Source organism: Aricia agestis, chromosome 13, assembly GCF_905147365.1.
Source record: "Aricia agestis chromosome 13, ilAriAges1.1, whole genome shotgun sequence".
Lineage (NCBI taxonomy): Eukaryota > Metazoa > Arthropoda > Insecta > Lepidoptera > Lycaenidae > Aricia > Aricia agestis.
In genome coordinates this window covers 2,648,793-2,664,949 of record NC_056418.1, presented here as the reverse complement: position 1 = coordinate 2,664,949, position 16,157 = coordinate 2,648,793, and the positions used below count along the sequence as shown (strand labels likewise).

The window sequence follows — 16,157 nt, the reverse complement described above, 5'->3', positions numbered from 1 at the left end:
CAAGTTCATTTCTATAAAATGGCTGCCACGATCAGTGTTGCCAGAGTATACTCAGTCCAGGTTGCCTTTTGTAGGTTCAAATGTTGCCATCTAAAACCAAATGTTGCCATTAGAAAAAAACCTGTAAAAAAACGTTCTGTGCCTTTTAGTAATTTAAAAATATTTATACCTACCTATTGAGTACTGCGGGGCTAAAATGGTCGCTTTAGAGAATCATAATATGAATCATGATACGATTTTTTTTTTAAATCGCAAAATGTAATTCTGTTTGCAATTCATGTCTAGTAATTCGTTCCTTAATTGACATTTGTCAGTTTGACAATTCATTTGCTGAATTAATTGAGAGGAATTGCTAAATGTGACCATTTTAGCTCCGCTGTTTTATTGCTCTGCATTTTGGTTGATAAAAATTTAAATCGAAAAAAATCATGTTTTCAATAAATCGATACCAGAAGTATCAATTAACGTAAGGGACATTTTGGCGAAAATGAGTTATATATATCATTGGATTCAGAATTTTCTGCTCTATCGAATGATATTATTTAAAAAATTCTATCGTTTAAAAAAAATCCCTTACAGTAAAAATTTTTGGCCTGAGTAAAACGATTTGTGACAGAAAAATTGATGTAACAGACAATTAATTTTTTTTTTCTCTGAAAAATAAAGTAAGTAATAGTATTTAATAATTTACACCCTTACCTTAAATACAATAGACATAACGACCAGTAGTTCGACTGCAAAGAGACGGACAGGTTTCAATATCTGTCAAATTCGTCGGGTTTCACTAGGATTATAAACGGAATGTGGACAGTGCCTCGCGCTGGCTGATATAATTTATTTTTAAATATTTAAAATAATGATTTCAAAATTGGATTCTGACAATTTTAATCGAATGTGCCAAAACACAAACAACAATACGACCAAAGAGGAACACGTCCATCGAATATGTCATAGTTTTAAATTCGTAGGTAACAATTTAACAACCCTAGCAACGATTTTCGTCATAATACGTCAAATTTAAAAATTTCAACATCAGTTCTAAGTCGGCATACTCTATCATTCTGTCTACTCTGCCTTAAACCACAATAGTTGTAGACGTAACAATAACAATCTTGAACTGCGCGCGAGCCGCGAACACGTTTCGTCGTCGCGTCGCTGTCTTACCCCTCCCCCGATACAAACGCAACGTCTTTACGCTAGTCGCGCGCGCCGCCGCGCCGGAGGGATAACCATTAGGAGAATCAATTAATTAATGTAAGTACTCGGTATTTTAGCAACAATCTCACAAATAAATAAAGTAAAGCAAATACGAATTTGATTTCAAGTTATTACATAATCGGCATATTGTAGTAAGGAGCTGAAATTAAAGATAATCTGTCAAATTAGGAATGGACAGATTATGATGATATAACGATTAGTAAGTAAATTAAACTATTTTAATGGTAAAATTTAAAGGGTTGAAATAACTTCTTACATTACATTAATGTTCATATCATTTGTACTTATTATTTTTTAAATTTTAATCAGTCAATTCATATTTTTCATTTTTCTTTTGTTTCCAGTACATTCATTCCATTATTTAATAAATGAGACTGTTGATTAGGTCTCAGAAACATTTTTTCTTTATCCGTCGTTGAAAATAAATAAAAAATATTAACAATAAATCGTTTTATTTTTGTATCCCTAAATTTCATTTAAATCTGTGATAGCTGAAACTAACATTAATCATGCAATGAACCTATTTTGATGGTATCAAAATACTATAATTTTAGTAGAAAATCTATAGTTACATTAAACTGCAATACTATAAGAGTTCTTTACAATAGAATTTCGTATAATTTTCTATTTATTTTGCTGCTTACCGTATGCTTCACCCTTTACACATAAAATATTAGTAACTTAAGGGACAACTAAACATATTTTTTTAATGTAAGGGACATGCTATATTTTAAGCCGTTTGGTATTCCAAAATATTTACTTTATAGCATGAAAGAAGAGAAAATTCTAAGAAACTTTGTTCTAAACACAATTGAAATTGGAAGCAACAGTAAAAAGTTATAGAGAGATTTAAAAAAATATAATCGTTTTTTGGCTCTCCTGAAAAACAGTGTTTTGTCCCTTACATTAATTGATACTTCTGGTATCGAAATGTTAATCCTTTTGGTTGATAAATAATTGATTCCACAATTTTTTTCACACACAAAGAATTTATTTAAAAGTTAAAACACTACGTATTAATTATTTGCTCTGTGGTCACAAAATTTCTTCCATTTTTATTTACATAAAATTAATTTTATCTCTAGCTTTACCAAAATAGACCTTTTGCAGGTAGAAATATGGGTACAATTTGTTTGTCTATTATATAAGTTTTGTTTTCATTTGGGAATAAAAATGCGTAATGGTAACTTTTAGCAATTCCTCTCAATCAATTCAGCGACGATATTACGAGCAATATCGTCGATGATTCATCTAATTTTGTAAAATAACGTCCTACGTCAATGGCAATTCAATTCATTAGCAGATTCATAATTGAAACTGTATTGCCATTCTGAAAAACATAAAAACGAACATGACCGGTTTTTTTTTTACATTTATTTATGATTTTATGAATGATGCACGAAATATTTGATATAATTGTTATATTTAATGTATTAAACTGTACATTTATTGTATATTTGTTCATTAAAATCATTTTATAACTAAAAACAAAATGTTGTTTAATAATTTCACCATCATCTTCAAATATCGTTATATTTTCGTAACGTTACTGCCGAAAGGGCATCTATGCCCATATAACAATATGAAAATTTAACCGTACTTGAAATTATTAATTATATGGAAACTTAATAGGGTGATTTTGATTTAAAGAGAAGTATCCTAAGCATATGCTACCAAAAAGTAAGATTTTGCACCAAGGTATGCTATGGTTCCGAAGATACTAAGAGAACTCCGGATTTCTTATAGATAAAAGTTTGGGGGTTCCGGCGTTGTTTTACGAAGAAAGCATATTATTATGCTACTATGTAAATTACATTCATCATCATCATCATCACTACCGTCACACCACAGACCAATTATACATAAGACTCTTGAATCCCATAAAAAACAGCGTGTCTGCAGTTTTTAGTTCTCATCTGAACGATAGATGGCGTTAAGTGTATCAAATTAGCCTAACAAATAAAAAATACAATAAATAAATGCACCATCTAGTAGACTATTTTTAAAACACGTTTACAAACTGCAAAATTCTCCCAAAGATGTCGCTGATTAGTTTTAATCGGAAATGACATTTATTAAAGCTTTCTTAACTCTTTTAGTTTTTGGCTCTTTTAAAATATCTATATTTTTTTATAAATATAGATGCTAAAAAAAATTGATTTTTTTTATTCCGTCGGCGGGATTCGAACCCACGACTCCCGGCTTGAGCTACCAATGCGCTCATCCATCTGTTTTTCTGACATTATGTATTTCTATTGCCGCTATAATACTAAATACTAAAATCTCGGACGGAAACGTTCGGAATCATACCTCCTGCAACTTTTCGCCATCGCCCCACGCGCAAATATCCTCATCCTCATCACCTTGATGAGTGGCAGTCTTCCACCGTGCATTTTTCGCGTAACTTTCTGCCGCGCACTGTAAAACTCGGGAACAAACTGTCACCAGCAGTATTTCCGGACCTGTACGACCTGCAAACTTTCAAGAAGAGAGCGTATTCCCTCTTAAAAGGCCGGCAACGCACCTGCAGCTCTTCTGATGTTGCGAGTGTCCATGGGCGACGGTAGTTGCTTTCCATCAGGTGACTCACGACTCACAAAATCACGCTCGTTTGGCCTCACCCTAAGGGTTCCTTGTTGACTACGGAACCCTAAAATATGCGTCATGCCGATTTTTTTTAATGAAATAAGGGGGCAAACGAGCAAACGGGTCACGGCTCACGTTTCACTGAATAATTAAATTAATCAACAATCTTGCGCGTAAATAAATAGTACGAGCACACCCGCGTGCATTGTGCAGTGTTCGCTGTAAATAAGAACAAGTATGTCATGTCCGTGTTCGCGTGGAATGGCGCGTAATTTCAAACGCGGTACAAGACGGTAAGTATAGATGTCCGCATCTGACACAGTAAAATTTAATACAGACAGACAGACGGCCTGACAGACCGAAACTATAAGGGTTTCTTGTTGACTACGGAACCCTAAAAAGTAGGTAAGCACAAATCTTGCGAAAAAACTTTGGTGCTCGAAGTTGGGCTTTGAGTGAGATTTCGTGCGTCTACTAACATGAACGGAAGGTGTCGCGTCGAACTGGCATCGTTGCATACCAAAAATTACCGTTAAAAATATCAGTATTAATAAAGTTATTTTCATACCTATAGGTATCTAAAAATGTTACCCACAGACTTGTATGAATATTAACGAAATGTGTTGTCGAACTGGCAACGTCGCATACCAGAAAATAACGAAATTTTTACCGATAATAATAACGGCATTTTTTTTAAACTATATTTAAATGTCATGTTACCTACTAGATATCGTTAAAAATATCGTTAAGCTACCCTTATAAAAATAACGGTACGTAACGGTAATTTTTCTAGTAATCGATAACGTTATGAAGCCATGTTATATGCTGGCAACATTTTTTACTTTAGTCATGTTTGTATACAAACTTCAAAGTTTTGAAACCAACTTTGTAATTTTAAATTTCTTTAGATAAACAATTTCTATAATGTAAATATTACGACATAAGAATAGTTCTAAGATCAAAGATGACGTTTATAGTAACATTTGATCATTCTGCTATTTGACAGAAGAGCGATTCGGATTTATTGGACCATTTTTACGACTTATCATAGAAAAATGTCAAACAAATGAATTGCTTAGTACGAATCATTAAATGAATTGCACGTTAAGAGAAGTTTAAAAATGAATCGTAAATGATTCATTGTATGATTCAACTAAGCGACCATTTTAGCCCCGCGGACCGCGGTTCATCTGCGAAATATATCCGATATTTTTTTACCGATGATCGCGCGGCAACTCGACAAGTCGAAAAGTTGCCAAAAAGTTGCCATTTGAGCTCGGTTGCCATTTGGTTGCCACAAGGGGTCAAATGTTGCCAAAATGGCAACCAAAGTTGCCAAATGGCAACGCTGGCCACGATAGAACTTCCAACAAAATATTTGGCTGCATTATGGTTTTCGGCAATAAGTAAAATATTAAATAATATTGTGTTACATCTTAATAATTTAAATGAATGAATTCATAAAAAATTAGATACGTAATTTAAAACAAAAGTGTTTGTACGTATGACAGACTTTGATAATACAAACTTTTAATATTTATCTTTGATAATTGATTCATAGTTCATACTGTCATTGACAGTATGAATCAAAGATTTAAAAAATCATGAAAAAATCCAAAAGTTAATAATTACCATTTATTTCATAGACATAATATATACTGTCGATTTATTTACACACAAAAATATTTTTGTGGTAAATTGTTTTTTATGAAGCAGAGTGCAATAAGTATACATTTTATCTTTAAAAATATTTAATAATTGCAAATTGCAAATATTGCAATGTCTGTGGTAATGTCATTTTGAAATTTCCATCGATTTCGTTCTTTGACACATGACATTAAATTATCTCTGCATGACAGTGACAAGTTCGCGAATTCTAGTTTTATTGTTATTTTTCTAGTTTCTTCAATGTTTTTCTACTATTTTCTTTAATTGTGATAAAAGCTGATCTATTTTTCTAGTCGCATTATAGCTCCTATCAAGTTGAGGATAAGGTGGTCTAAAATTTCCAGTCTGTTTATAAAATAATGTCATCCGCAGAATCGGACGATGAACCGCTCTCGGTTTTGGCCGCAGCTAAAAAAGCAAACCCTCAGCCAATGGAAGAAAATATAGATGAGGATACACATTCCACACATTCAAAGAGAAGAAAAAAGACAGTAGTTGTAAAAAAGTCGAACATTTCGCTAAAAATCAATAAAAAACTACAAGAAATACTGTCACCTCCCGTCACCCAACGACCAGCTGATGTGTGGTTGTACTTGAAAGATCTGAATGCAACAGGACCGTACACATGCTTGTTATGCTCAGCGTGGTTTATAAACAAATCAAAAATTATCATGCACTATGCTTTGAATCACAAGAAGGACTTCTGTGGCATATGCAGGTAAGTTTTTCTTGAATTAGTCTTGATTTTATATTGTATCCAAAGATTTTTTTCGTTTAATCGCAGAACATTATTTCAAACACTATTTTCAGATACTTTGTACTAGACAGGGAGGCTTGGTTTGCACATGAAAAGTTTCACACTCCCTGGCCATGCTCACAGTGCATTGACTCCTTTGCTACTGAGCCCCTTTTGAGGGTCCACCTCCGTACAGCCCACAATTTAGTCCACTGCCGGCTATGCCACTTCCGAGTTCCAGCAGACGAAGAATATGAATCACATCTTTACCAAAAGCACAATGTTACTAATCCAGCTGTCAAAGAAGTGGAGAGCTTATGGGAAATAGACTATGACATACAGAAATATGTTTGTCTTTTATGTTCAAAAGGAGATAACCTATTCTCTACATTCTTTTCCCATTTCATGGGCTACCATCATTTTACCTTGAAATGTTTGACTGGTATAGTGGCCGGCAAGGACCCACCGTTTTTAGTTGATGGTGCGGATGTCAGTGAACAGTTTATTGAGGATCAATTGAAAGGTATGACACGTCTTGGCTATGTTGATTTGGAGCAGCAGAAAATGCCTATTTCGAGAGCAAATACTGAGTTTCAGGATTCTCAAGTTCCTGAAAATCTTCAGCTTGAGGTAAAACTAGAAGCTTTTTGTGATGAGGAGGAAATAAAAACTGAAAATGCTGATACCACAGGAGATTCAGATCTGAACGTTGACTATGAAGGCGTACAAGATTTTGATGTGACTCTAACAGAAGTGATAGTTTTAGAAAACAGTTACTTTGACTATTTAGACAGTACACAGAGGGCTCTCAATTTAAACACAGTGCCGGAAAACTCAGATATCATGTACGAACATATGAAACCAGAATTATTCTGCGCTCTATGTGACTCAAAATTTCAAACTGAACCGGCATTTTTGGTACACATTTCCAAAATGCATAACGTAAGAGTAGTGCCTTTGTATTCATGTCGAGTTTGTGCAACCACATTTGATACACAGACGGAACTTAAATCACATATTACAGAGGAAATGGGTGACTTTGAGGATCTATGGATATGTCAGTTCTGTGACAAAGAATTTGATAATAGAGAGTCTTGTAGAAGACATTTGACAGAACACTGGCACAGTTTGGAGTTTGACAACTGTTTCAGTCCACAACTGGGATTTAAATGTAAATACTGTCCCACATTATTTTGGAATGAACCGGAACGAGAAGCACATCAAATAAGGGCACATATCAACAAACATAAGGATGACTTTTATAAATGCCAAAAATGTTCTTTAATGTTTAGTGATAAGGTAATTCATTTTCTATCTGTTCACATCTGTGGCATATGTATTTCAGCACGGACGTAAAAAAAATATGGACGTAGCATTAAACTAAAGAGGTGAAGCATGCAAGGTACAACAATTTCATTTATTGTACATGTGACCGACACTCACACACGCAACTAGGTACTACAACCCGCTGTCATTGTACACAGAGTGACGGCACCAATGACACGCACACACCCTACACGCGCGGCCATAACTATGCTTCACTCGTGATTAGACTAGGTTATGTCCGTATTTTTTTTATGTTCGTGTATTTCAGAATGTTATTTTATAGTTCATATTTCTTCTTTTATAGGTATGGTTTATGTTTCATTATTTAGAGAAACATAAAAGTGATGAAACGAAATATTCCTATCTGTTCAAATGTTGTGTCTGCTGCATAGTTCTGCCTAGTCTACAGGATACAAGATCACACTTTAAGGAACATCATCCGGAAGCTAAGAAAACTTATTGCTCTCTAGATCCATGTAAATTCAAACCTCTGACACACAGGAAATCATTAAAAGTACATGTGAAGGTAAACAAGATTTCATATTTTGTAATCCTAAGAAAGTTTGATAGTAGATACAAGTAATTTAGAACATTAGTTGTTTTGTTAAACAATATTGTTGCAGGATCATAAATCTTCTAGCGTCATTAAAATATATTTTTAATGGTCTCTAAAGCTACATTAATATAGTATTATCCAATGATATTCTATGTTACTAACGTAACTAGATTGGAAGTTTACGGTAGCAACGCGTTGCCACTTCGAAGATGCCTGCAGGCATATCTCACATACATAATGACATAACGAATATATGACTTGACTTTGTCTTTTGAACAAAAAAGTGGTTACGCATTTCCGAGAATCTTTTGTAAGACATTGCTACTCTATTTACGGTAGCAACGCGTTGCCACTTCGAAGATGCCTGCAGGCATATCTCACATACATAATGACATAACGAATATATGACTTGACATTGTCTTTTGAACAAAAAAGTGGTTACGCATTTCTGAGAATCTTTTGTAAGACATTGCTACTCTAGTATTTTAGAAACTCATTGGTATTATCCATTACATTGTTGACAAAAAGTTTAATTATTGTCATCTTATTTATGGTTTTAAAAAATTACACCACAGAGTATCCACGGCTCCCCTAAAAGTCCGAAGCGTGAGTGCGTATCGTGTGCTGAATGCGGGCGCGGATTCGCCACGGCGCGTGCGTGCAGCGCCCACGCGACGCAGGTTCATGGTCAGGGGAAATTCAAGTGTAAACTGTGTAGAGATGTACTGCATACCTTGGATGAGAGGTGAGGAATATGTTATGAAACTGGTTGTCCTACAGGCACTTAGAATGGGGCCGGACCGTGGTGTGAACTGACTGTAGATTTATTTTTTTAAATAAACAAAAAACTGGCTAAGTGCTAGTTAGACTTCGTCGAGTCTTGACCGTATGAGGCCTTAGCAAGATAAAGTCGGTATTTCCTAACTTAAATTAAACTTAAAATTACATGATTTTTTATGAGCTAATAGTATTCCTATTACATACTTTGGTATAATAAGCTGATTTCTGAAACATTAGTAGAGTTCTAACGTTTTCTCATTTCGCGGCGCGATCAACCGGAAACACCTTTATAAGATGGTTATAAGAGTGCTTTTTTAATATCAAAATTTTGACCGGCACTGACAAAGACAAGTATATGCCAAAACATATCCACGTCCTTTTCACACCTATATATATTTTATCGGTGCTACACACATTTTTGAGGCTTTTTGTACTGCGTAATGTGAAAATTATCTTTTTTTTTCAGAAAACTCCACTACCTCCTTCGTCATCCCGGCCGCCATCCGTTCGAGTGCGGTGACTGTGGCAAGTCGTTCCAATACAAGTCGTCGCTGTACATGCACAAACAGGAACACGCGCCCAACAAACAGGACTACAAGTGTGAATACTGCGGGAAGATTTTTGCGGTGAGTTGAAGACTAAGGGTGGGTTGCACCAACTTACTTTAACTATAAGGCTTAGGCCAAACCTACGCGACCACGCGTCTGCGAAGCGCAAGTCAATAGTTTGAACGAAGCATAACTGTAACTTTGACTATAACTTTGCCTACAATGCAAAATGTCAAATCTTAGGTTAAAGTAAAAAATGGACGCCATATTTAACCATAACTATAGAGCTCGACAAGGCATTAAATGATCGTGGCGAAAAAAGGAACTGACGCTGTCATCATACAAAAACGCCATTTTTGACAGTTCTCCTTTACCAGCAGCGCCCCCGCCCACGTTCATTTATAGCCTTGACTATAAAGTTAATATACCTAGCGGAATAGAGAAACAAAGGCCTGAGCAAGAGAGATGTCACTATCAGTAACACTGCATGGTAAAAAGTAACGTGTGATACATGACAGCAGCACTCTTTTTTTGACGTCCAGTCGGCACGTTGACAATTTAATCTCATAGAATTCATGTTCAATCATATTTTTCACACAGATGAAAACCATTTCGGTTTCGTTTGACAGCTCGAGATTGTTGCTCTATAATTCCGCTAGGTATATTAACTTTATGGCCTTGACGGACCAGAAAGTCCAGAAACAGACATCTGTCAAATTTTGTGGTTAAAGTTAAGGTTATAGTTAAGTTAGCTTTAACTATAACCATAACTTTGACCATAACTGTAACTATAACTATGCCTCTGATGCAACCCACAATTAGAGGTAATCTAAGAGGTAGGCTACACTCTTAGTTTCTCATCAGTTCAGTCCATCAATCTCGTACGATTGACGCGAAACACGAGAAGAAATACTACATGCTTCGAGGACTATAACAAATATCCCTAATAATATTATAAATGCGAAAGTGCGTCTGTCCTCTACCTCTTCACACTTGAATAACTGAACAATTTTAGTTGTAATTTGGTATGCAGATACTTTGAAAGACGGAAAAGGATATAGAGTTTTTTATTCCCGCGCTATAAATGAATTTCGTCGCAGTGGAGTTGCATCATCTAGTACTTTAATAAAGTTGTTACGTATCAAGTAAATTACTTATTTGTTTTTTTTGCATTACAGAAGAAGGATTCCTTCCGCGAGCATCTCCAGATCCACTCGGGTCCGCGGCACGCGTGCTCCTACTGCCCCATGCGGTTCGTCCAGCGCTCCAACATGCTGCGTCACGAGCGTCGTCATACGGGCGAGCGGCCGTACGCGTGCCCGCACTGCCCGCGCACATTCGCCGATAAGGGCGCCTGTACCGCGCACTCCAGGTAACGCCCTCATATAACAGTGTCAACAACTCAACCCCATATCCACTCATGTCCGCGGCACGCGTGCTCCTACTGCCCCATGCGGTTCGTGCAGCGCTCCAACATGCTGCGCCACAAGCGTCGCCATACGGGCGAGCGGCCGTACGCGTGCCCGCACTGCCCGCGCACATTCGCCGGTAAGGGCGCCTGTAGGTATCGAGGTATCGAGCCACCATACATTACCAGCCATTATCTACGCAGCGTAATATTTTGAGGCGTACACGTAGCGTGTAAGCTGTAAATGAGGCTGTAAAACCGTAGCATATTAAGCTGCGAAGGTAAGGCAGAAGTTAGAGTCACTCACGTGAGGTGATAGAAATAAGCGCGTTCGTTTTTGCATGCAGTACCGTCAGTACGGAGGCGTTTTCTGTCTTAGCAGGTATCTTGCCTCTAGTGTTTCATCAAAACATTTTTATAATATGAAAATCAATGTATGAGTAGGGCAAATATATTTAAAGAAATTGCGCGGAGCTCCCTACAGTGTTAGTACATTTTTATTTAACTTTTTGACTTTAGAAGTTTAGAATATAATATAACAGACCTTCTTATTTTTTCAGAACCCATTCGAAAGCTACATCGTTCGCATGTATTTACTGCGGGCAGACGTTCGTTCAAAAGTCCAAGCTTACTTACCATATTCGAAAACATACTGGAGAGAGTAAGTTTATATTTTATATTTTGCTCAAAGACCGAAAACGCTCAATGAGCGGAAAAATAGCTCACAACGCGGTGTGGTGAAAGTGAATTTTATATAGATTAAATATATTTTAATATTGCTTTAAAAATGTTTTCAGATTTGGAATCATGTACAGTGTGTTCCAAACTATTTACCAGCGCATGTTCTCTACGCGAGCACATGAAGATACATGTTGAGAATAAACAGATTGTCAAATGTCCACTTTGTGGTGAGTATACTTATGAAATTGTTGAGATAAATTAATGCAAACATTTTATTTTCCCTGTGCAGACTAATACCAAACTAAAGAAACTGTTACAAAAAGTTGGTCTTATTTTTAAATCCATAATATCTATACTTAAATATGCGAATGTGTCTATCACCTCTTCACAGCCAAACCGCTAAACCGACATAGGATACTTTTTACCACGGAAAAATGTGCGTTCCTGCTCCATAAACGAATTTCAGCGCAACGAAGTGCGGGCGACATCTACTCGTATAGTCTGTCAAAAAAGTGAAGAAATTAAAAAGTGGCAACATCATAGTGTCATCCCTTTTTTCTTAGATTGATTTGAAAGGGATCACTACGATGTTGTCACTTTTTAATTTCTTCATTTTTTTGACAGTCAACAATACAAACTACAATTAATTGCATGCAATTTCATTAACTTTATTTACAATGCGTAACATTTGATTAAAAATACTAAATCAACATCGACATTTATTTAAGAGTATTTTTTTATTTAATAAATCATGTTTTACAGACAAAAAGTACCAAGACGAGCGTTACATGCTTCGACATCTGCGTACGTCACACACCGGTTCCACATACACATGTCCCGTCTGTCGGAAGTGCCTCACCAGTTCCACTGGCCTACGTCACCACGTCCTCACTCATAGCCGCCTCAACACTTTCCGAGTAAGTAGAAAGAGATAGAACGATTATACTATCTCGCTCGCACACGTGACGCAGCCGCAAAGTGTACTCCACATTTTTGCAAAGAGACAGAAAGGAATTATATCATAGAGAGATCAGAGAGTGATAAAAGGCGGTCATGTACTCATGTCTAACGACTTGTAGTCCAATTTCACGACCTTGGAGTTAAAGCTTTATTACATAATAAATTCAGATGTTACTTTTCAAATTGGTAGTAATATTGGACTGCAAAGCTGGGACAACCTTAAAAAACTAAGGTGGCAAATACATTGACAAAGATATCAGTCTCTTTCACTCCTATGTGGCTTTGATTTTACTTTGTAAAAGTTAAAACAAGTAGCTGAGAACAGTCTAACTTTTAGTGTTGCTTCAAAGTTTTAATCCTACTTTCGTGTTTAACATTTTTTTTTTTTCATAATTTAATTATGTTTTTCTCTTTTTTCAGTGCAAGGTGTGCACCAAATCATATGCAGCTAAGAAGTCGATGATAAAGCATCTCAAAAAGCGACACAACTTGGATGTTTCATTAATTAACACCAAAGAATATTTCTTCCGCTTGGACCCAAGGGACTGCAAATTGGGCCTAGACGAGGAGACAATGAACATGATATTCGGACCCAAAAAGTTTGTTAGTGATGTTATGATTAGTGATTATGTGACTTTAGCTAAAAATGTTAATGTGAATAAAGAAGACAAGAGAGAAAGCAGCGTTGAACAAGCTAAAGAGAGTGACAAAAGTGATAGCGGCATGGAGTTTGACACTGTTAATATTAAACAAGAAGTGCATAGTGAGGAGAATTCATTAGAACCAACAGATTTTGTGAGTGTCAAAATTGAAAATGTAGATGATAGTTACAATGAAGAAACCACATAGGTCTATAACACAATAATATTATTGTTTCATTACTCATTAGTAAATATCAGACTATATACATTTGCATATTTGCATATGCAAATGCATATAATGGCACTTTTTAGACGTTAGTGCATATTTAGGCAATTTTTCATTGATAGTGCATATTTCAGTCGCATTATGCCCTTGTATTCTCCACACTAGCTATCATAATACACACCGATGTCATGAAATAGAGCTACGATCTACGAATAATAAAAACTAAGGTATCATAACTCCCATACTATTACCGTTTTAAATTTGGTTCCTTTTGATCTGTCATGTAACGTCAGCCTAGTACCGCTCAAGGTCACCTAAATATTGCAAATGTATTGAAATGTGTACCTAAGGTACACTTTTTTGACAAGTGTTGTGGAGCATTTTTTTTAACGGAGTTACTTTTCCTTAGTTTTTATTATTCGTAGGCTATGATAGATCAGAATACTTCAAATATGTGGCTCCATCCTGTAAAGCTAGGACAACCTTCTCCTCCGAAACAGCTTTACTGATTTTTTCCAAATTTTATATGCATATTCAGTAGGTCTGAGAATCGGCTACTGGCCACTTTTTATATTGATAAGTGCATTTGTTGAATAAATAATATAAAATTATTACAACTCGAGACTAACGGTGACCATTTTTGTGCGGCGGAATAGCGACTGACGTTGCCACGATGCCATACTTATTTATTTACTTAAAAAAAAAAAAATGAGCGAAATACTTTATATGGCAAAACAGCGTTTGCCGGGACAGCTAGTTAATAAATAAAAACGTCTCATTTCATACATTAAAGAAGATTTGCCACCATACTGTATTTTTAATTTATTGATAAGTCCACCAATCATTGAATAAAATAGTTGTTTACCACTGAAAACTTGACGAAATACACAGAAGATTTTTGGAAAGCGCAACACTGAGATTATTTTAACTATTGTTACTAATGAGTAGACATTTGATTATATGCACGATCAAAGTGCCGAAATATGCATGCAAATACGCACGAAAATTTGCCAAAATATGCACAATCAAAAGTCATTTATTATTAAAATTTATATATTTTCTTAGAGTTTCTGGTGGTGCCGTCAATATTTCTTATACAGTATGAATAATTTTCTACCAACATTTTTCTGACTGCGATCTTAGTGCCCATGAAAGTTCATAACCTACTTTATTAGATTTTTTCGAATGTTGCCAATTACAAAGGAAATTTTTGTGTTAGTTTCCGTACCGGTGGTAGGCATCATGTAGGACATTCTGAAAATATTTAAGTATTTTAAATTTATTCAGAAATAAAACAATTTTGATTTGATTTTGATTTAATATATTTCTAGAAACCAGTATATTTATTCCTCTATGCTAGAAACAAAAATGTCCTTTGTAATTGTCAACTTAATACATGTATACCGGCCATTACACAAAAGTGTATTTCCTTTAAAACTGCACTAAATAGTAAGCAATGCAGTGATTAAGGTTTATATAATTTAAAATACACAACACTTTTAAATCATTATTTATTTTTAAGAAATGAGTTTCCTACATATTATTGTGATTCACAATTATAATATTGAGATGTTTCAACAGTGTTTCCGTTAAAAGCTTAATTTGCTGAAGGCTTTATGCTGTATTTGCTTTATTTTTGAAAGAAATATGAATCTCTACTTTTCTAGTTGTAGTAAGTAATTAAATTGTTCTTTATTTGTACTTAAATAGAATAAAAATGTATGTTTCATTAAATTTATTTTATTTTAAAGTGTTAAAACATTCACCGATTTGAGCTTTATTAAAATAATTGTATTGTACAATACCATACCATATTGTAATTTGTAGGGTACCATTCTGTTGTAAAAAGTCCTCCCAGTAAGGCCGGGTGCGCACTAGTGGCAAGGCCGCAGCGGCCACCCACTGGCCTGGCCGCGGCGGCCATCGAGATAGATACCATAAATTAACCATGAAACCGCCATAGACCACGCATACCTGGCAGCCACGCGGTTAGTGCAGTGGCTACACGGCACACCATACTCGATGGCCGCAGCGGCATGGCCGCTAAGTGCGCTAAGGCAGTTAAAACTGGTTATTTGCAAATTGCAAGCCGTCTGCTTCCATTTCAAATGTGTGCTGTTTGGCCAAACCAAATTAATAAAGTAGTTCAAATAAATCCTTTATTTCCAACAGCATTGCAATTTTTTTGACAATTTTGGTTTGAACCATAAAGTTAATATATCTAGCGGAATAGAGAAACAATGGCCTGAGCAAGAGAGATGTCACTATTAGTAACACTGCGTGGTAAAAAGAGACGTGTGATACATGACAGCAGCACTGTTTTTTTGACGTCCAGACGGCACGTGCCGCACGTTGACAATTTAATCTCATAGAAATCATGTTCAATCATGCTTGTGTAAGTGTATACGTACACATATTTTTAACACACAGATGAAACCAATTTCGGTTTCGTGACAGCTCGAGATTGTTGCTCTATTCCGCTAGGTATATTAACTTTATGGTTTGAACCTGGTTTGAACTTTGAGCTAAAATTAAAATTGAGTCCATGAAGGTATTGGGTTACCCAACACCCAATTTGGGTACCTTTCTAAAAATTATACATTCTCACTTTGCTTAGGCTCTTAGCTCTTTTCAATATCTTAAAAAAAAAGAAACAGCTGTTTTACGTTATGACAATTGACAGTGACGAGGACAGTGACTCCTAATGTCAAAGTTGTCAACACAACATGAGTTAGACTTTGGACTTGTAAATAATTTGTAAATATGTGCTGTTTTATTTAAAAAAATATATTTTAAAAGCTAAAAATGTGCTAGAAATATAAT

At 35.5% G+C, this 16,157-nt stretch overlaps 1 protein-coding gene across 1 annotated transcript; it reads left to right on the top strand.

Moving 5' to 3' along the window:
- The first annotated feature begins 5,719 nt into the window (after positions 1-5,719).
- On the top strand, positions 5,720-13,362 carry LOC121733234 (zinc finger protein 568-like). The gene is made up of 10 exons (XM_042123431.1): positions 5,720-6,190; positions 6,283-7,507; positions 7,839-8,060; positions 8,666-8,835; positions 9,337-9,496; positions 10,597-10,790; positions 11,387-11,487; positions 11,624-11,734; positions 12,270-12,424; positions 12,888-13,362. The coding sequence occupies exons 1-10, from the start codon at positions 5,832-5,834 to the stop codon at positions 13,314-13,316; spliced, it is 3,126 nt and encodes a 1,041-aa protein (XP_041979365.1). The 5' UTR covers positions 5,720-5,831; the 3' UTR covers positions 13,317-13,362.
- The last annotated feature ends 2,795 nt before the right edge of the window (positions 13,363-16,157 follow it).

Coding starts and splice junctions, on each gene's coding strand:
- LOC121733234 (XM_042123431.1), top strand. CDS start 5,832: ATGTCATCCGCAGAATCGGACGATGAACCGCTCTCGGTTTTGGCCGCA. Junction 6,191..6,282: donor GACTTCTGTGGCATATGCAG/GTAAGTTTTTCT, acceptor CACTATTTTCAG/ATACTTTGTACTAGACAGGG. Junction 10,791..11,386: donor GCCTGTACCGCGCACTCCAG/GTAACGCCCTCA, acceptor TTATTTTTTCAG/AACCCATTCGAAAGCTACAT.